Source organism: Mirounga angustirostris, unplaced genomic scaffold (assembly GCF_029215605.1).
Source record: "Mirounga angustirostris isolate CCGP_5_RB_7025 unplaced genomic scaffold, mMirAng1.0.hap1 SCAF_3, whole genome shotgun sequence".
In the NCBI taxonomy this organism is placed as follows: domain Eukaryota; kingdom Metazoa; phylum Chordata; class Mammalia; order Carnivora; family Phocidae; genus Mirounga; species Mirounga angustirostris.
The window spans coordinates 102022998-102047183 of NW_026991711.1; the positions used below are offsets into that span (position 1 = coordinate 102022998).

The 24186-nt window shown below is 44.7% G+C and overlaps 1 protein-coding gene across 1 annotated transcript in view; it reads right to left on the reverse strand.

Annotated features, from left to right (window-relative positions):
* Positions 1-21932, reverse strand: part of TMEM163 (transmembrane protein 163) — a 224624-nt gene extending 202692 nt beyond the window's left edge. Inside the window, exons 1-2 of the mRNA XM_045868972.2 lie at positions 21683-21932; positions 16148-16267 (exon numbers count right to left, since the gene is read on the reverse strand). Of these exons, the coding sequence (XP_045724928.1) occupies positions 16148-16267; positions 21683-21884 (322 nt within the window). The 5' untranslated portion in view covers positions 21885-21932. The remainder of the gene's footprint in view (positions 1-16147; positions 16268-21682) is intronic.
* Between the last annotated feature and the right edge of the window lie 2254 nt (positions 21933-24186).

A 24186-nucleotide genomic window follows, 5' to 3' on the forward strand; every position in this document is an offset into this window, starting at 1 on the left:
GTCTCTGTCAAATAAATAAAATCTTTAAAAAAAAAAAAAAAAATTAGAGAACCAACACAAGTATATTCTCCACCCAGTTTTGACAAATCCTAACACTTTACATATTTGCTTCAGAACTGGTTGGGGTTTTGTTTTTGTTTTATACAAACATCTGTTAGGGTTGTAGCCTGCTGCATATCCTTCATTGATCCCTTGTTTTCACCAGCTTCAAGACATTCACCACCCTGAGTTTAGCTTATCATTCCTATGATTGATGTTATTCTCTACTTGTGTATCCACAAGCCATTATGCTGCATTTGTTAAGGTTTCATAATTGATAGGGTCTTACAGCTTTTTTATTCCTCAGCATTGTTTCTCAGATCCCTCTGCGTCAGAGGGTCTATCTAGTTCTGCAGTTCCCAATAGGGCAGTACTGTACCCTAAGGGGGCATGTCGGATATCTGTAGGGTTATCACTGATTGTTACAACTTGGGACGGGGGTGATCACAGTATTTAGCAGGTAGGACGGAGCCAGGGATCTTAACATCCAATATCCTAAAAATTTTAAGAGCGTCCTCCACGATGAAGAATTTTCTCTTGTCCCATAGGGCTTTCAGATAACCCACAGGATACTCATTGAGGTGAAAAATTATCTGAGCCTAGAACTCGACTCTATTTTACAGGAGAGTTTTGTTTTGCATGGTTTTAAACATACCCTGATTTACCATGTAAATCAAGAGAAGAGGATGTTTGGTTTTATTCAGACCTTTACAGAGAATTATAAACCAATTCACCAATGTCACCAATGGCAACTCCACTCCGGGTACTCAACACACATTAAAACACCTGTATCAATCTATTCTCGCAGCTGTCACACTCATGATGGTTCTACAGATGTATACCAGTGTACCTATTTAGCCTGAATTTCAAAATGCCATACAAAGGAAAATGTCAACAATACATGAGGACTCTTTTCTTAAGATCTCAACTTTCTCATTATATGCAGGTGTAAGCAACTCTGTAGTTGTATCTATTAATATCATCAAATATTTATAGATTCAAATATACACTATTTGCTTCAAAATTACCTGCCTTTGATATCTCCATTATATTGCATTTGGGATATACTACTACTTTTTAAAGGATATGTATGGACAAAAGTTCAGTTGAAGATAGTAAAATGGGTATAAAATATTGGTTACGAAAAGGGTACATTGGGTCTGATAAAGCTGAAAACTTGGTATATAGACTAACCATATATAGCTCCACTACACTAAGAAACTAAGACTCTGCAGTTTATCAAATCTCCTATTAATGGACATCTGTCTCCCGCCTAGCCTTTTGCTATTAAAAACAAAAGTGCTGTCAGTAGTCCATATATCTCCTTAAACACATCCAGAATCTGCATGTTTTGCAAATATCTTCACCCAGTCAGAAGCTTACCTTTTGTTTTATATGCTTCTTCTCATGCCCAATGGTCTTAGTATGCTTGTAGTTCAACTGAATGAGGTTTACTTTATGGATACATATTTACTGATGTTCAATTTACTAATGTGTCTTACTGTTATAGTTAAATGTGTTGTTTTTATGCTTTCTGGGTCTTAAATTCTAAAAATCTTTACGTCCAGGTCATATGGATATCATCTGAGTTTCAAACTCTTGCTTTTCAGGTTTAGTTTCTTAATCCACCTGGAATTCATATTTGGATATGGTGGGAGTTATTTTCATCTTTTCTACACAGCCAATTGTTCCATTAGCACCATTGTCTTCCCTGATGTGTGATGTGCAAAGCTACCTCTCTCACCTATCAAAATCTCCATATATGTGAGCCTCCCTATTCGACTTCATTGTTCTACCAGAACCAACTTCCCTGGATCACAATCTCAACCACTCTAATTTTCAAAGTTTTGACAAGTGCATTTACATTTTATTTAGGAATTGTACATAGATTTATTCCTTTTGGTTTTTTACTATAAGAAATAGTATCCTTATGAAAATTAAAAGGTCTACTTCTGTGTTGGCATTATAGAACACAATTGATTTTTGTGTATTAAACCTCTATCCATCCACAATAACCTTGCTGAAATTTATTTCTCCTAGGAGTGTCTATGGACTCCCGTGGCTTTTTGTATGTAGAGACTATAATGTCGAAGAGTAATGGTTACTTTTTTTTCCCTCTCCATTCCATATACTTTTATTCCTTTCCTTTACTTACTCCACTAAGACATCAAGAATAATGTTGAGGGTAAGTGGCAATAGCAGGCATTCTTATCTTAATTCCAGATTTTAAGGGACTGCTTCTAATATTTACCACTTAACATCTATTGATGTTGTAGATTAGAAATTATCAAACAATTCCCTTCTTAGTTTGCTTCAAGTTTTTATCTTGCCTTGAATTCTATCAAATGCATTCTGTATGTTTCCTAAGAGATGCCAGGATTTTTCCTCTTAACTTACAAAACGTGGTGAATGATAGAAGATTCTAATTACACTATTCTTGCATTGCATAAATACAATGTACTAATGATGGCTATTTGTTTTGTTTGTTACATAAACAGAGAGGTTCAGTTTGCTAATATCCTATTTAAGATTTTTGCATCTGTATGAAGGATATTGATCTATAAATTCTTACCTATTACCTTCTTTGGTTTGGGTATCAAGTTAGTCCTAGTCTCAGAATGATGTAGGAACTTTCCTTCTTTTGCTTTGGAATAGAGTACATGAGGTTAGGATTATCTGATCCTTGAATATTCATAAAAGCACCTTTAAAACTATGTTGGCCTAGATCAATTTTCTCAGTCTCAGCACAAATGACATTTTGGGCCAGATAACTCTTTTTGTGGGGGCCTGTCCTGTGCACTGTAGGATGTTTAGTAGCAACCCCAGCCTCTGCCAACCAGACGCCAGTAACATCACTACCCCAGGTGGTGACAATCAAAAATGTCTCCTCACATGGACAGAAGTCCCCTGGGAATGGAAGGGGCTGCAAAACCAGACCTGGTTGGGAACCGCTGGCCTACATTAACTTTTTAAATTTAAAGCAGGTATTTGGGTTGTTTTTTTTTTTCCTCGAGACAATCTTGGCAGATTATTCTATGCAACTAGGCATTTCACCTGAACTTTCAAATTTATAGACATAAAACTCTAATAGTCTCATTCTCTAAATTTTCCTTTTTCCTAATTATGCATCTTATTTAATTTCAAATTACTTTTCAATGTGCCGCTTTTCTTCTGTGATCAGTCTTACCAGAGTTCAGCCTATTTTATTATTCTTGAATAGCTTTTAGTTTTGTTGACTCTATTGTATTTTTTTCTCTTTCGTTAGTTTGTACTCTTAAATATGTTATTTGCTTCCTTCCACCTACCTTGGATTACTGTTTTTCTGCCTCTTGTTTTAGGCAGTTTTGCTCATCAATTTTCAGTTTCTCATTTTAAGTTCAAAATATTTTTTATTATTTAATAAAACTTTTCTCCTTGAAATACTTAGAAATGTGTTCAATTTCCCAACATAAATCATGATTTATAGGGTTATTTTAGCCGTATTTGATTTCAAATGATCATTCATTGCATTATAGATAGAGAAGACGGTCTGTAAAATACCCATTAATCATTTGGTGAACCTTTCTTTCTGACCGTGGAAGTGGTTCCATGATGTTAAAACATATGTGCTGAATGTATGCTTCTGTATTGACCTACTGGGTTCAGTGCTCTTTAATCTCAAAGCTAAAACCCACTAGTGGGGCACAAAATCAATTTGATAGGTTGTGACCAGCAGTTTTTTAAAATGAAAGGAGAAGTGATCATAGGGCATTTTTTTCCCCTAATTTTAACACCTCTGACATCAGGTCCTTCACACAATGAAGAGCATGATATAGTTCAATTTTTTAAAAATTTCCTAGTGGCATAAAAAAATCATGTTGTATATTATAATCAAAAGCTGACATAGGACAATATGTAGTATATATACACAGAAGCTCATTTATACGAAGCCACATACGCATTTCTCACTAGGGACAGCAGTCAAAAATGTCTGAAAAACATTGTATTACATTAGTCAAATCTTCAGAGTCTTCACTAATTTATCTTTTTTTTTTTTTTAAGATTTTATTTATTTATTTAACAAAGAAAGACACAAGCATGGGAGTGGGAGAAGGAGAAGCAGGCTCTCCACCGAGCAGGGAGCCCGATGCGGGGCTCAATCCCAGGACCCCGGGATCATGACCTGAGCTGAAGGCAGATACTTAACGACTGAGCCACCCAGGTGCCCCTAATTTTTTATCCTTTTAATTATCAACTAGGAAAAGAAGTAGAATAAAATCTACCATTATGATGATTTGTTCATTTCTACCTCTAACTCCATCAATTTTTGGTTGGGTGCTCTGGAGCTTTTCTGGTGCATAGAAACAGTTTTCTTCCAGGGTGGATTGACCCTTTTCTTTATATAGTTACACTCTCTATGCCTAATAATGCTTTTTGTCTTCAAGTCTATTTTCCCTGATTAATGTCACTACACCACCTTCCTTTTGTTGGTTTTTGCCAGATAGATCTTTCTCTATCCCTCTACTTAAGCCATTCTGTTACCTTACGTTTTCAATATATCTCCTATTAACAGTATAGAGCTAGATTTTTAAATCCAGTCTATGTCTGACTTGAACCTGTTGGATTTAATCCATTTATACTTTAACTCCTGAAATGTTTGGATTTATTTCTACATTTTGCTTTTTTTTTTTTTAAGATTTTTTTTTAATTTATTTATTAGAGAGAGAATGAGAGAGAGCAAGCACATGAGAGGGGGGAGGGTCAGAGGGAGAAGCAGACTCCCTGCCAAGCAGGGAGCCCGATGCGGGACTTGATCCAGGGACTCCAGGATCATGACCTGAGCCGAAGGCAGTCGCTTAACCAACTGAGCCACCCAGGCGCCCCCATTTTGCTTTTTCTGTGCTTTTTTTTTTTTCACTTCTGCTGTTTATGGAATAAGGTCAGTTGCCTAATTTATTTTTCCTTCAATGGTTTGAGAAGTACATACTCCATCCTTCCCGTCAACTCCAAAACAGTCCCAGACACTTGTAAAAACACTACTCTCGGGGCGCCTGGGTGGCTCAGTCGTTGGGCCTCTGCCTTCGGCTCAGGTCATGATCTCCAGGTCCTGGGATCGAGCCCCGCATCAGGCTCCCTGCTCGGTGGGGGGAGTCTGCTTCTCCCTCTCCCTCTGCCTCTCCCCACTGCTCCTACTCTCTCTCTCTGTATCTCTCTGTCTCAAATAAATAAATTTAAAAAAAAATTCTATTTAAAAAAAAAAAACACTACTCTCTATTTCCTCTTCTCTGCTTTTGGAATTCTTATTTGTTTCTATTGGAACTTTTCCTATCTTCCATGTCTCTTGAATAGAAAATATGAAAGGGAAGTATCACTTTGTGCTATATTCTGGGTAAGTTCCTCAGACTGTATTTTGGTTCACTGTGTCTCATTGGTTTCTGATTCGCTTACTATATTTTTCATTACAAATTGCTCTGTTTAACATTTCCAGAGAAATGTGGCAGCATGGTTCCTCACGTTTACTTTTGCTTCCTCTAAAACACCCGCTAAACTAAGAGTAGAGGGATTTTTTTTTTTTTTAAGAAAACTCATTAGAAAAAGAAGATGGAAGAGGCAACAAGAACTATTTTTAGCAGCTAGAAAACATATGGGCAAGTAGTAATTGATTTAACAGACTCCAGAAAGCAAATTCCTAAGACAGCCCTGTGAAAGCAAAAAGGCAACCCAATTTACACCTCAGGACACCCAGAAAACCGAGGATCGGCACAATGTAATAAAGAGAAGACTGAACATAGTGTGATGGGTTCAAGGCCTGTGGAAAAGGTAGTGATCTGGCTTCCCTCCGAGCTCTGCACAGAAGGACAACATCCTCCCCCCGGCCCCCTCTCCTGTCAGATGACTAGAGGTTTATTTTCTGGAATAGGTACCACAGCGTCTTACGTGAGGGATACCAGGCTCAGCTAAAGGTAGGAGGGAAACCAAACTGCAAATGGCAGACAGTTAAGAATTCCAAGTAGAGGGCGCCTGGGTGGCTCAGTCGTTAAGCGTCTGCCTTCGGCTCAGGTCATGATCCCGGGGTCCCGGGATCGAGTCCCACATCGGGCTCCCTGCTCGGCAGGAAGCCTGCTTCTCCCTCTCCCACTCCCCCTGCTTGTGTTCCTGCTCTCGCTATCTCTCTCTGTCAAATAAATAAAATCTTTAAAAAAAAAAAAAAAGAATTCCAAGTAGAACGCCGAGATCCCAATCCTCCTGCCCAACTCCACTTCCAAAATTCACCCAGTCAGGCGTTCACCCTCAAGGCAGATCAGAAGGCCCTTCTCTGGGCAACGTGGGCAGCCCAAGAGGAGGGATCTACAAGTATTAAAGCAGAAACTATCCAACAACAGTAAAAGCCATCACACGCTCAGAGCTCCAGTCAATTGAATACCCACTCTCACTGTGAGCACAGTACCAAGGATTGCTTCTCACAGGATCCCTCCCTAACATGAACGATGAACCCAAGGCAAAATGGGAGGGAGAAGCTTGGAGGAAACAAAAAGAAAAAGAAACAGAAAAGATGTTTTTAAACTATTACTAATAGTTTCTCAGAAAGGTAAGACCTATTAAAAAGATCAATAAAACAAGAGTTGGGTGACTTTTAGAAGGAACACTCCAACCATTTAAAACAGAACTTGACAGTAAAAATGGAAAGTTCAATAGAAAGGTAGGAACGTAAAGTTGAGTCCATTTCCCAGAGAGTGGAGCAAATGCACAGAAAATGAAAGTAGGGGAAACTTGTTTTTTTTGGGTTTTTTGTTTTGTTTGTTTTTAAGATTTTATTTATTTATTTGAGAGAGAGAGAATGAGATAGAGAGAGCATGAGAGGGGGGAGGGTCAGAGGGAGAAGCAGACTCCCTGCCGAGCAGGGAGCCCGATGCGGGACTCGATCCCGGGACTCCAGGATCATGACCTGAGCCGAAGGCAGTTGCTTAACCAACTGAGCCACCCAGGGGCCCAGGGGAAACTTGTTTTAAAAAAAAAAACTCCACCGCAGCAAGTCTCAGGCAAAGGATTAGAATTTACAGTAGTTTAGGACTTTAATACTAACACCAGGAATAAGAACAGAACGGAGCAAAACCTTCAAAACTCTTAAGGAACATTATCTCCTACTGAGAAGTTTTATTTAGCCATCCATCAAGTGTCAGCGTATATTAATGACATTTCAGGCTTGAAAGCCTCACGTCCCATGTGCCCTTTCCCACGGAGCTAGGAGAAGATGTGTTCCCTCCAAACGGATATAAACCAGAGAAGAGAAAAACATGGTATCCAGGAGACAGGAAACTCAACAGAGGAGAGAAATAAAGGAAATGCCCAAAGAGGCAGTGAATCGCGGGCGATCCTAGCACACAGCTGTGCACCAAGGAGAAAGGGCAACCAGAACGAATCTGAGGTGGTCAACTGGCTCTGAGAGACTTCTTCAAGAAGCAACTGATGGAGTTATCTATGCAGCTGAAAATACCACAAAGAAGTTGAGGTTGGAATAGAAATGCTGAGATAGACTTTAATAAGAAATAAATTCAGAGAAAAGCAAACAGAAATAAACAAAACAGATATTAAAATCAGAGAAAATAAAAAATAGAGCAGGGAGGAAGTAAGCATTTCTCATCATTTGGCTCAGTGACCAGGATTTATATAGTCAGAATAATGCAAAGGAGGACTAGTATGCAAGGGTAAGAGCTCAGGAAGTCAGCATGTTTGTGTGGGACCAAGAAGAGGGTAGAAGAGTAAATTATCTTCTTTCATGGTGGGAAGTCAACAAATAATGGCTAAAGACAAAAAAAAAAATCCAGAAGCCTGTTATATAAACGGTTGACCCTTAAGCAACTCAGGGGGTTAAGGACGCTGACCTGCCCCACAGTCAAAAATCCACATCTAACTTCTGATTCCCTCAAAACTTAACTACTAATAGCCTCCTGTTGACCAGAAGCCTTATCACTAATAAAAACAATTAACACATATTTTGTATGTTATATGTATTATATACTGTATTACAAAATATGCTAGAGAAAAGGAAATTTTATTAACAAAATCCTAAGAGAAAATGCATTTATAATACTGTACTCTATTTATCTTTTAAAGATATAAGTGGGCCCATGCAGGTCAAATCCATGTTGCTCAAGGATCAACTGTACGAGTAAGTAAAAGAATCAACTATAAGAGGTAAAATGTTGTTGAGAGGAAGATAAGGGAGAAATAGAGGAGAGAGGGCATTTGTCAGGTAATTCTCTTATCTGGAATTTGACTTCTAATCATGCTGCTTGAATGGCTCTTGGTCCCATGGACCCTATTCCCAGGAGCATTCCAGTGTTCGATTGTGAGCTCATCTTTGGTGGAGACATGCTGTGACATCATGAGACACCAATGGGCCTGAGCTGAGGTTCTGCATGTGCTTCTTACGGACACTCCAGAGGCATTTCCAACCTCAGACCACATCCATTTGTATCTCAGCTTGAGGGTTCGTAGGCTAAGTGGGTATACAAACTCCCATAGTGGATGCCATGGCCTATCTCCTGGATCCTCCCTCAAGACCTAGGTGCTCATTCCCCCAGCTGTCAGGAGTGAGGGCTGTTGATGGCCCACAGCTGCATCCTTCTCCTGAACTGTCCTATACTCTCTACAGAAGGAAGCTGCCTCTTCCAAGGTTACACTTTTCCCAAGGTTCTACCTCTCCCTGGGGCAGCCCACACCAAGGACTGGTCTAGGCCCCCTGCCTAGAAAATAAGTTTCCATTGTCCAAGCCTGTGTGTGATACTTTGTGAAGGCAGCCTCAACAAACTTGCGCCACTATGTTCCAGCCCATGTGACGTCATAACCCAAGCCTCTGAGTCCTACAATCTTCACACATGCCCACCCCAGGGGAGTACCCCATTCTGTACTGACAGCTCTGATTTTCATCTCATCCTTTTTGGGGAGCGGGGTTTCCTGGGGTTGTAGATCATCCTTTCTCTAACAGATCACCCTCTAATGGGGGAGGCTGAGCAGGTTTCAGGTTATCTATCCTACCCCACTGACATCTACAGGATTCATCTTCCCATTAGACCTGAACTCTTGAAGGGGACAGAAGGATTGCCCCATTTCCTAACATCCTCTGTGTCACCCAGCACAGCAGACTGTGCTTTGCCAGCAGGCACTCAATAAGGACTGGATGAACACATTCACTGGCTGGGAGGAAGGATGGGCAGTTAGGCATGGAAGACGGTAGAAGATGGCGGAAAGTGAGGAATAGGTTCCTTTACTGGGGGGGGAGGGAGGAGGTGCAGAAGGGTTCTCTGCCTGGCTCTGGCTTCATCTGGAATTTCCCAATCTCAATGCACCTGCACTTCAGCCCTCAGGGACAAGGCACCAGAAAATAACCTCTTGTCCAGAGCAGCTACACCAGAAATTCACCTTCAAAGAGGCACTTCCCGGAGGACGAAACCACAGCCCCGAGTACAAGCAGACCAGAAAACCCCTTTTTGTCCAAGCGGCTCACCACTAAGCCTGAAGAGTGACTGAGAGGCAATAGGAAAAGCCCTCCCCGTTTCCTCCCCGAGCACTGGCGGTATCCCAGCCGAACCCGGGGCCCCTGCGAGGAGGGGCATGGGACCTCTGGGCCTATCGAGTCCAGCTGGGGCCCACTGCCCAGCTCCCCTGAGTCACTGCCACGGCTGTGTGACAAGGACACCCCCATGCTAATGACTCTGGCCACACTTTTAATTAAATGCTGCGTGCAGTATGCCGAGAGAAGGGGGGCAGAACGTGAAGGCAGCTGCTGAGACCCCTCCTCCACTCCCAGCTCAGAAGAGCAGCTCACTGTGAGCATGGTGTCTGCGGAAGATGTGCTTTCTTAACAGCAGTAAGGGAGGCCCTTCCATCCAAGAGGAGGTAGAGGGTAGGGGAGGCGGGGAGGGGAGGGAGGGAGGAGGGGGAGACCATGAGCTCTGGCATCCCCACTATTTACGAAGTTGAAGATGTCCCTCTTGCAGTTTCCCTCTTGTTTGCATTCACTTGAAAAAGTCACTATTCCTTTTTCTGCACTCTTCACCTGCAAACATACATCCTCGGTCTACTGCAGCCACGGTGACCTCAGCGGGGAGATGTCAAAAACTACGCCAGTCCACCGATGTCTGAGTGCCAACTGTGCTGGGGCTGAGACTACAGACTGCAGGAGAGAGAGGCCCCGCCTCTGAGCAGGGTATATTACTGCCGAGCAGTAATTCAGTGATTCCAGTATTGTGTCAAGTTTTGATTATGGGTGCCCATGGGGCTATGGGAACCAAGGGTCATTTAAATCAGCACAGAAAGCCAGGGAAGGCTTCCTGGAAGAGGTAGATCTTTCATCTCCATTTTGAGGGGTAAGTAAAATTTAGCCAGGAAACAAAGGGGGGAGTGGTCAGGAACAAAGCATCTGAGGCCAAGGGCAGAGCAGGATACAGGGTTTGGGGAACTACAAGGAGCATTTGTGGACTGGAGCGGCGGTAAGCTAGGAGATGGGAGGAGAGGCACCCAGCCAGGAAGGAGGGGCCCAGACCACCAGGGGCCTCACAGAGCCGGCAGTGCGGGAGGGCAACAGTAACAAGGCACAGAGTCCTTGATGACATGAGCACAAGGGTATGAAGGAGGAACCCAGAGGCAGGGAGCATTGTCAGGGTGAGGTTCCCAGCCACGTTTCGGCCTGTTCTCCCCTCCTGGTTTGCATCGCTCAGTAGCAGCATCCCTAGTTATCATTCACCCAGCACGCTTACGCAAGCAAGTTATCCCACTGAACACCCCCAGGATGTGGCTCACAAACTTCCTGCCCACATCCCCCTCAACGCGTCACCCGCCTAGGCAGTGGCAGCCAGACGGTGGTTGGGAAGTTGTTCCTGAAGGTTCTCCACATCAAATCCACTTCACACAAAACTGTGAAAACAGCAGCCTGTGAAGAGGCCCGTGCTAATTCAAAGACCAACAAGGATAAGACATCATGTCTAACATAAGTAGCAACCAGAAGGGGTGTATCCCTGGGCTTGGAAGTGCACAGAAAATATCCTGAAGACGACACAAGGCACCAGCATCAAAGCTTGTCCACAAGATGGGGCGCCTGGGTAGCTCAGTGGTTAAGCATCTGCCTTCGGCTCAGGTAATGGTCCCAGGGTCCTGGGATGGAGCTGCGCATCTGGCTCCCTGCTCCGTGGGAAGCCTGCTGCTCCCTCTCACTCCCCCTGCTTGTGTCCCCTCTCTCGCTGTGTCTCTCTGTCAAATAAATAAATAAAATCTTAAAAAAAAAAAAAAAAAAAAAAAAAAGCTTGTCCACAGGAGCAGGAATTGGGAAAGAAAGAATTTAAGATGGGACAGAGATTTGCATTCTGTATCTTTGGTCTCATGAACTTTTTATAATGAGCATGCACTGCTTTTATCAATCAAAAGAAAGACCAGCAAACAACCCAAAGGATCAGGCCACAAGCAGAATGTCAAGGGCGTGTTTAAGGGACACGTCACAGAAGACTAGGGCCTCACACACACCATTATATAATGGAGGTGGGGGCACAAGGAGAAAAACTGTGAAGGATACACAGTGTGATGGATAAAACCAGGCTGGGCGGTGGGTCTAGTCTGCGTGGCTGTGAGACCTCTGGAGGAGTCAACCATGTGGAGATCTGTGAGAAGATGAGCTTGGCCTAAAGACACCCTCTCCAGTCCTGAGGAAAAGTTGGGGTGTCTGAGTAAGGGGGGCACGCAGATCAGGCCTGACCTTTTCAGACACTGTCGCTATTCAGATGTTACTCTCAGGGCACCAGAAACCACCGGAGGGCGTCATGCCTTTCCCACCTCACAATAGGCCAATTGAGAGACTACCTAAGAAAGTTCTCAGACACACTTTGCCGTGCTTGTAGAAGACTGGTGGGATTTCATTTTATCCATCTCTCAACTCTTGGCCTCTCAATTTTAAAATAAAGAGAACGATCTTTAAAAAAAAAAAAAAAGGGCGCCTGGGTGGCTCAGTTGTTAAGCGTCTGCCTTCGGCTCAGGTCATGATCCCAGGGTCCTGGGATCGAGTCCCGCATCAGGCTCCCTGCTCTGAGGGAAGCCTGCTTCTCGCTCTCCCACTCCCCCTGCTTGTGTTCCTGCTCTCGCTGTCTCTCTGTCAAATAAATAAATAAAATCTTTAAAAATAATAATAATAATAAATAAAAAAATAAAGAGAACTATGTATATTTTATCATTTTTAAGGGACAAGAGTTCATGCTAAAATCAAATATATTCTTTGTAAAATCACCACATTCAAAAAGAAAATCACCCCTTCCAAAAAAAATTTTCTAATTCTTAAATCTATTGATTCACTAAATTTTTGAGTGAGCTTTTTCTGAGATCTTAGTTTGGAGTACTTTTTTTTATTTAATGGAACTATGTCTCTTAGGAAAGGTTTTCTTTCCCCCAAGAATGTTTCAAGTAAGTCTTCATTTCCCACAGAACATGTATTGAGTGACTAAAAATTAACTTGCACTCATTCAAACCTCAAAAAAGAGTCAGAATGATTTAGGAAAATGCATTCTAACAAAGACATTAATAATGTCAAAACCCTGAGTTTTGAAACAGAACTTCTGTTCTCTTTCTAGATGTATTAAAATAGACTTTAAGGTTTGTTCGTAACATGATTGCCATTTTCCATGCTGCCTGCCGATTATAAACAGAACCAATTTTAAAACCAAACTAGGGCTCTCTCTGCAATATTCAAGATGTATTTACCATCTGGTTTTATATCAGCATTTTTAACAGGTCCAAAATCTATATTACCAAGTACTATCAGAAATGGTTTATATCTCTTTAAAAGCACACATTCTTTTCAAAACACTTTCAAGTTACAAACTTTGAAAGTTCACTTAATTTTTCAGACTACATCAGACATGTGAATGTCAACCATAGTTACATACACAACTGGTTTATCACAGACAACTCAGTTATACTGACCAAAGCTAGTTTTGTCATTAGGTCTCTTAAGAATTACTAATCTGAGAAAACACAGCATACCTGATTACCTGGAAGCTTACAGAAGGTGGAAGGGTGACAGGCTTTATCTGCAATGTACATCCTATGTAAAGAATATGAACCTTTCCAGCTGACTGAGAAAAGCAGCTTCCCTAAAACTTACACAGTCCATCACCCTCATTTCAAAACACAAAGAAAGACAACAGCATTTTTTTTAGAAGATGTTCAGCAAAAATCAGCATCCATGGTAAAATGGAAAATGACAGGTAAGGAGATGAAGAGAGAATTCCACCGGACCCCAGCAGGTGCAGCTCCAAGACGCTGCCCTTAGCAAGAGAATGGCCATAAGGATTTCAGATGGTCTCAAAAGTTCTTCAATTGTTTGTAAAAATACATGTACTCTAAGCCTGGTATCTAAATAAACCTTTAGATCAAACTTATCTTTTTCTAATAAATATTTTCTTTCCACCTAACAAGAAGGAAGGAAGGAAGGAAAGAAGGAAAGAAAGATTTTTTAAAATCTCTCTCAGTTCATTCATTCAACTATCTTGCACACGGATTCCATGCAAGGATGGATGCTCCTCCGTCCCCGCAGAGTCTACCATCCAGCAGTGGCAAGATGTAATGATCAATATGATCTTCTTCTCATTACCATGATTATCAGCCTCTGCCAACACACAACACGCGCGCACACCCACACACACACGCGCACCCACCCACACACACACACAGACACAATGCAAAGACCTCTCTACTATCTCAAAGCATCACAGGTAGTAATTCAACGGCAATTCTCTTTAAAAAAAAGACTAACTGGTCCAACCTGACCATTTCGTTGGATGGCACAGGGTTTCACCAAGCCAGCCTATCCCATTTCATCCCACATCTCTGTCAACCACCTCCCTGGAGAATAAGACTGGGGTGGGGGGGGAATCCTTGTGACAATTTTTAAAAAATATATTTATAGCCATTTCCAAAGCATACCATTTTCCTTTAGATATTAAACATAACTTCAAAGTCAGCTTATATTGCCTAATCCTCATTTCTTTCCTTTCAAAACTATGAAAAAGATTGCATGAAAGCCTGCCAATATGTAAATGACACTTTAAAAAGGGTTTTAAATATTTCATATTACAAATACATTTAGGAACCTAAAGGGTAACCGGGACGACCCTAAACAACACAACCAGAGACCACCACAAAGGTTTAAAACAAAATACAAATACACACACACACACACAATAAAGCTACTCCATAGTTAAAGTAGGGGAAAACAGAACTCCTACATTTTTTGGTTTAACTTGAAACCAACTTGGGAACAAATTGTATTACAGAAAATAACACAGATCGTGATATTATAAGCCAATGCCAACATTTTATAGGCAAGAATTTAGAGGATTTATTTTTTTAGAGGATTTAAATCAAATACTAAAGGGGTAAAATCATTTTAAGAGAAAGAAAACCCTTTTCACAAAGCAACATTCTAATTCCATACACATTATGCAACAGGCTTTTCCTATTAAAGGAAATGGAACAAAATTTTCAAGATAACCCAACTATCAGGCATAACATATGAAACCAACATTTCCTCATCATTTTTCCCTATTATGAGATTAAGTACATCAAATGTAGAATTATTCTCCCAAAGGAAAGACTTGTTCAGTATTTCTTCACATTTGCGTCCTCATTCAAACACCCACATGATAAAATCATAACAGCTCTATTAGACACACGGACATGTCTGAATAACTATTATTCTGTTGGTAAATCACCACCCCTCATCCCATTCCTCTTTCTTTACATATGTAAATGATGGTGACCGATCCAGAGCCCACCACCAGCCACCACAACCGAATTACCCTCCAGGGACATCAATCGGATTTGTTATTCTTGTTTCAGCTTAAAGAAAAGGAGGCAAGAGGAAGGAAGAGCTATTTTCAGGCATCAGAATTCTCTTGATTAGATTTCTGGCTCATTGGTAAATGTTTATACTCTGAAATGCATTACCCTCTGCTTCTAAATGTTTGGGTTTTTTCTAGAGCCACGATATGGTACAGTGTTTCCAATATAAATTGTGTCAAGTAATATATGCCCAGTTTTGCAGGGAGCATTTGGTCAAATTCTAATAGTCCCTCTTGGGAGCCAACACCAACTTCCAGGAGCAGGTCTAACTGTGCAGAATAGAATTTTAAACACACACAGTAGTATCTTCCAGCAGACACAGCCCTTTCTTCTCCCACTCTGAGGGATGTCACATGAGACATCTTGCATGATACTTATCACTAAGAATATAGATCTTTCTGGTAAGGTAATAAATTAATCACAAAATGCCCAAAATACATTCCTCTTTACCCCAGCATAAAAAAACAAAACAAAACAAAAAAAACACGGTGGTTTCTACCGCGGTTGAGATGAAGCTTAATGTCCTCGCTTAAGCTTAGAAACCATCTCACGATTAATAAGAATAAATAGCACATGCACATTTCTTTAGGCTGCAAATGAGAAAATGCATGTCAGAGGGCTTTCTAACACCCAAACAGGATTATCCCTGGGCAGAAAGTAGATTATCCATAGGCACAAAGTGTTCAGTTATCTTAGCTTTTCTTGATTAATAAATGCTTTTGTTTCCCTTGCCACTGAAAACTCGACAGAGGACCCTCCCATTCCTCTTTCATTAAAATGTGCACATGATTTTCATCCAAACCTTACACAGATATAATCGGAGGGGGTGGCGGGGGGGGGGTGGATGTACTGCAGTATTGCACTCAGCTGGTTGCATTAGGCTCAAAATACAGATCTTAAGGATATAGATTTGTCACATGTCAGCCCAAGCTGAAGGCATCCACCAAGAGAATATTTCCCCTATTCAGCTGGCAGCCAGAATCTCCTTCCACAAACCCGCATACTGATGAGACGCAAGGCTCCCAGGATCCCTCTCCGTTTCTTCTTAACCCACCTCTCCCCTCTGCAGAGGAGAGAAGCCATTTTACTAATTTATAAGTACCCTGACTCTCCCACCATCTTAAAAAAAAAAAAAATTCTCATCAATAATAGTCAACTAAAAGCAAAAGCGCATCCCACAGGAGTCAGAGAATAAAACAGACAACAGCAACGCATATCGACCGGCAGGACTCCAGATACTTACTGAAGGCAGCCACAGCCAGGGCCAGTGTGACAATAATGGAGAACCAGGAGACCCACAATGCCTTCTTTCTGTAGTTCTGGGCCTCGTGAGGCTTCAGGCGAGTGCTGCTTTCTAGCAAGCCTGACAAAAACAAGGAGAAAAGGAAGTTAGACATTTCCTTATTGAGAAACCCACAGCCAGAGCTACACGTTCTTATCCAAGGACTGCAAACTGACAGCCCATGGGCCAAGATGTGTTTTGTTTGGCCCACACTGTGTTTTAACAATTAGGAGAATTCAGACTTTCTGGCATCTCTTGCAAATTCAGAGGCTCCGGCAACAGAGGGCACGTATGCCAGAGGGTAACAGCAGTCGTACTCTCTAGAAAGACCCCACAGACCCACTCACTGGACCGGGACCGGTCAGCCCCTGCCCCGGTATGAACTCAGCTATGTAGGTGTTGCTCTAACAAGCCCCTTCCGTTAGGAAAGCGGTACAATGAGCCCACATTCAGCTGGGCATTCAGGCTCCTCAGCTTACAGGCATTGATTTGCATTGATCCCACCAGCAGTGACCACAACTTGGTGAAAGAGGCTTCGCCCAAAGCAATGAGTCATGAAAGCAAATACCCTCATTGCTCCCGTCAACAATTAACGGGAAGAGGACGACTTCTCTTCAATCACAACCAACAATAGCCACCAGGTCTCAATTATAGGCCCTGTTTTCTTCCCTCCTCTTTCTGCTCTATATTTATATATGTATCACTTTGTACCATTCATATGGCAAACAGTTCTCAGATTATTCAAGTGGGGTAAAACTGGGGGTAGCTTTCTGGGCAGGCCATGTGTGAGAAACATTTGATTTTTGCCTCCAATGCTTTCAACATTGAGGGTCCCTGACACCAACTGAAATTCATGAGGTCTCAGAGGCAATGGCCGAGCTCCATCTGCCTTGGGTGGAGGATCAGAACATCTTCAGCATGACCCTGATTCCTATTTTTTCTTCTCCTTTGAAAATAGATCATAGACAGCGTCTCTCAGTTACATGAAGGACCAAATTTTCATGCATTCTCTATCGACAGGAGCTTATGACCCTATCTCGGGCTAAACATACCTTTCAGAGTTGAAGCAGCTTCATCACGACAGCTCCAGATGGTGAAGAAATTGGTAGTCAAAGCTCAGGCACCCACTTGTAAAATACCACACAGCATGCAACATATCACACCCGGCACATCATGCAAAAGACATCATCCCATTTGACCAACTGGGCACCACGCTCAGCCTCTGGCCGCTGAAAACTACATCCTCTTCCAAAATGATTAAAGACCCTGGTAAAACTTCTCCATTCCATTGGAATTCAATTAAAATTCCATTCATACTACCCAGACTCAAGCACCCTCAACAAGTCCTCAAGGAAGCAAGAGGAAACGTCAAGGAAGGGGCTTTGTGAACCCAGTCTATAGCCCAGAGGTTTTTAAATAATCAAAACCTGTAGACCTGCATGGGATCAGAAGGTAGAGGAGAGTGCAAAAGGTAGGTCTACACACATCTCCATCACCTCACTATAAAAATCTCCTCAAAACTTCCTCAATAAATGCACTTGGATGAAAAAAGAGAAACCTCCTCTCTTGTCAAATTCTGCCTTTGGTACACATGATTTCCAATTAAAATCCCTTCGTCTGTTTTTGTCCCTTTGTCTACTTTTTCCCTAGCCACCAAACAACACCCCATTCTAATTTTCAATGACAATCACCTTTGTCTCCTGTTCAAGTCAACCTAGAAAGAGCAGGTCCCACTCTCCCCCAATCATTTGTTTTCTTTTTCCCAAATGATATAAAACTCTTCCTTTTCATTCTGGCCAATTGATTTTTAGGAGAAGTGAAGCTGTAGCAGGTAAGTACTGACTCAAATAAGCAGTTCATTTGCTGCGTATTTTGACAGCAACAATCTCAAGAGGTTTATCCACTGGGGGTAAAACCAGGTTCCTTTCAGAAGCAGATTTAATTTTCTAAGAGAAAGGACAATGATCTAGGTTTTTCATTCTGCCACATGACATTTATTTTTCCTTCCAAAGCCAGCTGTTCATAGCACTAGGACTGGTCCTGACCACACACCCCACCGCATGCCTCACCCCACAGTGGACCAGCACACTCATGAAGGAGTTTGGGGTGTCCGCTCCCATGGGCTGGACTGCCCTGCTAAGAGGATACCTGAGTCCTCTAAGCAGCAGAACTGGTGGTTCTTACCCAGATCCGAGTGTGAGTGTGTGTGAGTGAGAGAGAGAAAGAGAAAGAGAAAGAGAGAGAGAGAGAGAGAGAGAGAGAGAGTGTGTGTGTGTGTGTGTGTCCGTCCCATGGGAGGTTTTGAATTTTAAAAACTGGAGTAAATTTAATGCAAAGACCATCCATGAAGACAGGAACTTTCCCGTATCTGTCCAACCTTTGCTTATTTCCTACTGGTTTTCCTTTCTAAAACTCTAGCCGATACCAGGAATGGAAAACACCCCTCTCCTCCAAGGGGCGGACGACAGACCCATAAATGAATGGCCCACATATAGGTGCCTCTACCTCTGCCTCCATGTTGGCTGCATGCATACTCATACGCAATGCACAGAATTCCTCAAGTTTTCAGGAAGCTGTGCTTCAGGAGTAGAAGGTAGGCCAGCCCAGAGAAGCTACGGAAGGCCACACATTTGCATGTAGGGCTGTGTCCCTTCCTCAACATAGCTGGCCTCCACCTTCAGATTTCTAATTTCACTCAAATTCCATCTATTTGTAATCTGGGCCTACCATTAGGAAGCATAAGGGTTGTATGAATGAAAGACTGATAACTCATTGTTTGGGTAGAGGGGGAAATGCAAATATATGTGGTTAAGATGAAGCCATCCATCATTTCCATTCTAGTATGAATTAGTTCTAATTGCTTTCTCCTAATTGCCACACTTGGATTTTCTGAAGGAAGGGGAATATTTATTATTAGATAGGAAGGTAGTAAGAAATGTAGAAGCATGTAATACCCTAAGCCGACTTGGGGCTTGGGGCAGAATGATGGGAAAACACTTGGGTAGAAAAGAGTAGATATTAAAAGGGAAGAGGTGGAAACACCCAAGACAAGCTTGGCCTATTTGGGGAGTGTTAATCCCTAAAAGTCTTAGACCACAGGACTCTTGCTCCCTGATTACAAGGCTCAGCCAAATGGCACTCCATTATCAGCTAGCTAGGTTTCTGGGAAGCAGCCCACATCACTTCTAAGGGGAAAATGCCTCTAAAGTCCTAAAACACTAGATTATAAGGCAAGCCTTTGATGGGAGTTAGACGCAGTCTGTAACCAGCTCTAATGGCTCAAAAGGAAGTGAGGACAAGAAAGATGGCCAAATATAGACACACATCCAGGGCACCGACCCCCCACACACCCTATAGGTATTTAGGCCTAGAAAAAAAGCAAGCCAGGCATGATGGAGAGATGCACAGCAGGCAACTGCTTTAGCTTCTTCCTCCCCAAATCCTCTCACCATTAGGAAAAAGGTAGCTGCAATCGAACCGTTCCCAAGGGATTCAAAAATCGATACTGGAAAGACGCAGCCCCATAAGAAAAAAAATAACACAAACACAAAATATTGTAATAAACCTCCCCAGGTAACCTGATCTACTTAACAAAAACGATTCATTCATCATTAACTCTTTGCTGTCAGCAATAGGTCAAACAAAAGAATGTCACACTGACTTTCAGCTTTCCATGCCACACGGCGCTGGGTTCTTTGGAGGACAGGGTTCATGCTAACAGAGAGGCTGTGTGTGATATGCGGCGCTTTCAGTTCAGCCCGTCGCTGAACTGACAGTTCATGAACAGTGAATGCTTTCATGCTATCATATAATGGAAAATGAAATTCAGTTGACCAATGAAAGATAACCCTAAGAATTAATTCAGAAGGGCTTTTTACACTTGAGCATGAAGCTACAAAATGATGCTAAATATTAACTCCCCCTAGCACTTTCTTCCCTCCTACCATTTTGTGGGGTGGGGAGAAATAGGCCAGCTTTGACAAATGACCTGCAATGCTACAAAAATAAGCTCAAACCCAGAGTTCTGTCTTTCTTCAATACAAAATTCTTAAATCCTACAGTATCAGTTGCAGAGGAAAAGGTAATTCACAGGACCTATAATAAAACTGATCGGTTTTGTGGGGTGCTTACGCCGCCACCCATCATCAGCTCCATAACAGTATCTAGTTATGTTGAAATAGAAGGAGAAACTGCAACACAGGTTCAGAACTCGTTGCAACTGGAGGAGCTCCAGTTCCCCCTGAGCAATCCCCGCTGATTCTCCGGGATTGCTGTTTCCATGTCATTCTATTTCACATGCTACAGTTTAAAATTTCTAGGAGGAAAGAGATCGTGCATGCTAACACTAAACCGGAATAAAAATGTACAGGAGATACTAAGAATAGGACCGAAAACCTGCTAAGACTAAAATATAAAAATCCGCCACAGCCAACAAAATAAGGCTTCCAAGAAAAGGGGGTGGAGCGGCGATGAGCCGGCTCCCCCTGAAGGGCCTGGCTGCAAGAATCCTGCTTCGGCCACTAACCGGCTTCAGCCCAAACACTGAGTCTTTTTGAGGGGGCCGATCTGAATTTAGATTCAGAAAGCAGCAGCAAAGGTATAGACGTGGCCAAGAACACGGCTCCCTCCAAGCCAAAAGGAAACGAGGCAGGGAGGGAAAGAGGGATGTAGGAGGAGAGAGGCACGAGAATGGAACCACAGAGTCTCTCCCGTTTCATGCGGGCATCTCAAAGAGGGCATCGCCTGTTTGTCGGAAGGTAGGGGTTGGCCTGCCAGGAAAGGGACGTTCGAGGGGTTCCAGGCCAGTGTCTTGGGAGGGATTCTGAGGGGGCTGGAGACGTGCTCCCCGGGGACCATCAGGTTTCAGCGGCATCCATTCAGAGGAGGTTGGTGGTCCAAACCCAAGTGCTCCAGTCCTCTGCCCCCATCACCAAACAGCGGGGCAGCGACCCATGGTAAACTGGGCCCCCCGTAAATGAGGGTCGGGGGCCGCCCGACTTCCCTCGCCGGGGCCACCACCAACCGACTCCGAGAGGCTAAACCCGCAGAAGGAAGTTCTCCCGGGGAGGCGCCGGGGGTCCGAGGGGGCTTGGAAGCAGGACGCACTGAGCTTGGGTTCCTCCGAGCTGAGCAGGGCCCGCACTCCCCCGGAGCGCTGGGCTCCAAAAGCAAAAAACGCCTCCCGCAAACTTTTCCACTGGGCGCCGGAGGGCCGGAGCTGGCCAAGACGAGAGCACGGGCCGGTGCGGGGTCGGCCGGGACGCTGCCGGGTTCTCGCGCTCCGGGGAAGGAAGGACCTCGGGAGGTGGGGCTGCCGCGCTCGGCTCTGCACGCCGTCGCCGGCAAGTCCGGGCCCCGCGCCCCAGGGGCCCCGAGACGCCGAGCCCCGCCAACCTGCAAGGGAGGACAGGCGGACCGGGAGCCGCGGCTCCTCACCGAGCCGGCCGGCCGGGGGAAGGACCGCGCCGGGGAAGCGGGCGGGGCGGCGGCGCTCACCTCGATCCTCCAGCCCGTCGCTGAACTGGCCGCTCTCGCTGATGCGCAGCTGCCGCTCCTCCTCGGGCTTGGGCGGCTCGCGAGCTGCGTTGCTCAGCGGGCCCGGGCCGGGAGCGGCGGCCAAGGGCGCGTGGCCCCGGGGCGGCGCCGGGACCGCGGGGCCCGGGGGGCTGCGGCGCTCGCTGCCCGCGGCCGGCTGCATGGCGCGGGGCTGCGGTTACCGGCGGCGGCGACGAGCGCGGCGGGGACTTGAGTCAGAAGTGCGAGGCGCCGCGGCTCGCAGGGGCAGAGGGACGGACGGAGCGCTGGAAGAGGGAGGGGGGGAGGGTGCCGAGGAGCCGAGGGGCGCCGGCAGCCGGCTGGGCGGGGGTGTCGAAGAGCTGCACGGCTCGCGCGGCGGGTGGCAGAGGCTGGGTCCGCGCTGCCGCCGCCGCGCTCCGCCCACGGGGGCAGGTGCGGGCGGCAGGGACCCGCCCCAAGGCCCCGGCGCCCGAGCCCGCGCCGCGAGGCCGGCGGGGAGGTAGGAGGGCTCCGGCCGAGCCGGACGCCGGGAGGCTCGCGGGACCTGGGGGCCGCCTGACGAGGGTGTGACTGGAGACCTGCCCCCGCCGCGCCGCGGGATCGGGTCCGGAGGCGACGCGCCCCGACCCGATTTCTGCCGTCGGGAAGGCAGTGGCCGCGCTCGGGCAGGGGGGCGGGCAGCGCCCTAATTTAACATCTTTCTCCTCCGGGGCTGCGCTGGCTTCAGAGGCTGTGCAGGGTCTCCACCTGGGCTAGCAGCCTCACCGCCCATCCCGGGCAAATGAGGTTCACCTGTCGCCAAGCCCGCCCGTCTCCCCCTTCTAGGAGCTTTGATTCCCCTCCTGATTTTTCTCTCTAGCACCAACTTAAGGGGACCGGATAACCTTGGAACCACTGGGACCTCTAGATGTTTGGACGCCAAGGTTCCCCCATTGCGACTACCCCTCGGCCTTTGTCCCAGCCAGTCCCCTGCCAGCTCGCTACTTCCCCTCTGAGTATCCAAATGTTGGCATTTCTTCAGGACTCGGACGGAAGCCTCCCTCCTAGGAGAAGCCTCCCCTGGCTGTCCGGGAGCAGCCGACTGTCCCTGCTTTGACCGCGTCGAAGCTCGTACCCTTGCGCGGTGGGGCTAGTCGGGCAAAGAGAGGCAACCACCTAGTCCACGCCAGGGCCCACGCCCGCTCTCTCGCAGCTCCCGGAGGTGCACAGGCGGGGGGGACCCGCCGTTTATCAGATTAAGCTTGAATTTAACGGTATCAACATCCAAACTCCAGAGTTTAGATTTCACCTTTAGATGGATATCTGTCTTCAAATTTAATGAGCCCCTTAAAATGCCAGTCCCTCACTTAAAGCCCGCCTACTTTATTGGGGGGAGCACCCTTCTTTGAAGAGTAACTACTTTCTCATTCTCACTTTGCCTATGACTAAATTCAGAGCCTTAAATGCCTTTGGGGTGCAATGGACACGAATGATGGGAAGAAGTTCTCATTTTATTTTGTGTTGTCGAATTGGGCTGAGAAGATCTTAGTTGACCTTGGCCAACTCACTTTACCTTATTGATCACTAATTTAACTACAAACGCAAAGAGTTGGAGGACTAGGTCATTTCAAATGCCCCTTCTTGCTAGGGAAAGAGGGAGAAAGGGAAGTAAGAAAAAATAAAGAGAAAGAAAATCACTACAATTATTTGAATAGAACAATGAAAATTGCTACCCACCAGTCCTGATTCTGTCCTAGGAGGTAGACAGTCCTTCAGATATTGCAGACCCCTTCCCCTACCCCCTTGCTCTCTCTCACCCAGGCTTTTTTCCTCCACGTTATCCCAATTGATTCCTCTGTCAATGGCTCAAACATTAGAATCACCTGGGGACCTTAAGGACAAAAATACCCAGGGCTCTGCCCCTGCTAGAAATCTTATATCATAGATGATGAAATTGATCTGGTCTGGGACCTTGGCTCGGGTATTTTTTTAAGCTCCCTTCCTATTCTAAGAATCATTTGGGAAGTTATTTGTTTAAATGCTGATTATTTACAGCTCTTCAAGATTCTGACTCAGTAGATTCTGGGGTCTGGCTAGGAATCTTCATTTGAATATCACACACACATACACACATACATATTCTGACGTAGATTGTTCCAGGAGCACATTTGTAGTCCTCACGACTTAACTGCCCTCTACAATGTGGACTGTCTAGCTCCGCCCCTGCATGCATGCACACATCCGCTCTCTGTCTGTCCGTCTGTCTCTCTTCCCCCCACCCAAGGTTTGTGGTTCTCTCAAAGGAGCAAGTATCATTGTTCTTTCCTCTGGTCCCTCGATTGATTCTCTACTCCAGCCCATCTGAAATGTGAATATGCAGATGCACCCCCGGGGCTTCTTGTTAAAATGCAGATTCTAACTCGGCAGGTCTGGGATAGAGGCGGAGAGTTCTTACAAACTTCCAGGTGCTGCTGAGTTGCTGATCTGAAGACCACACGTGAAGA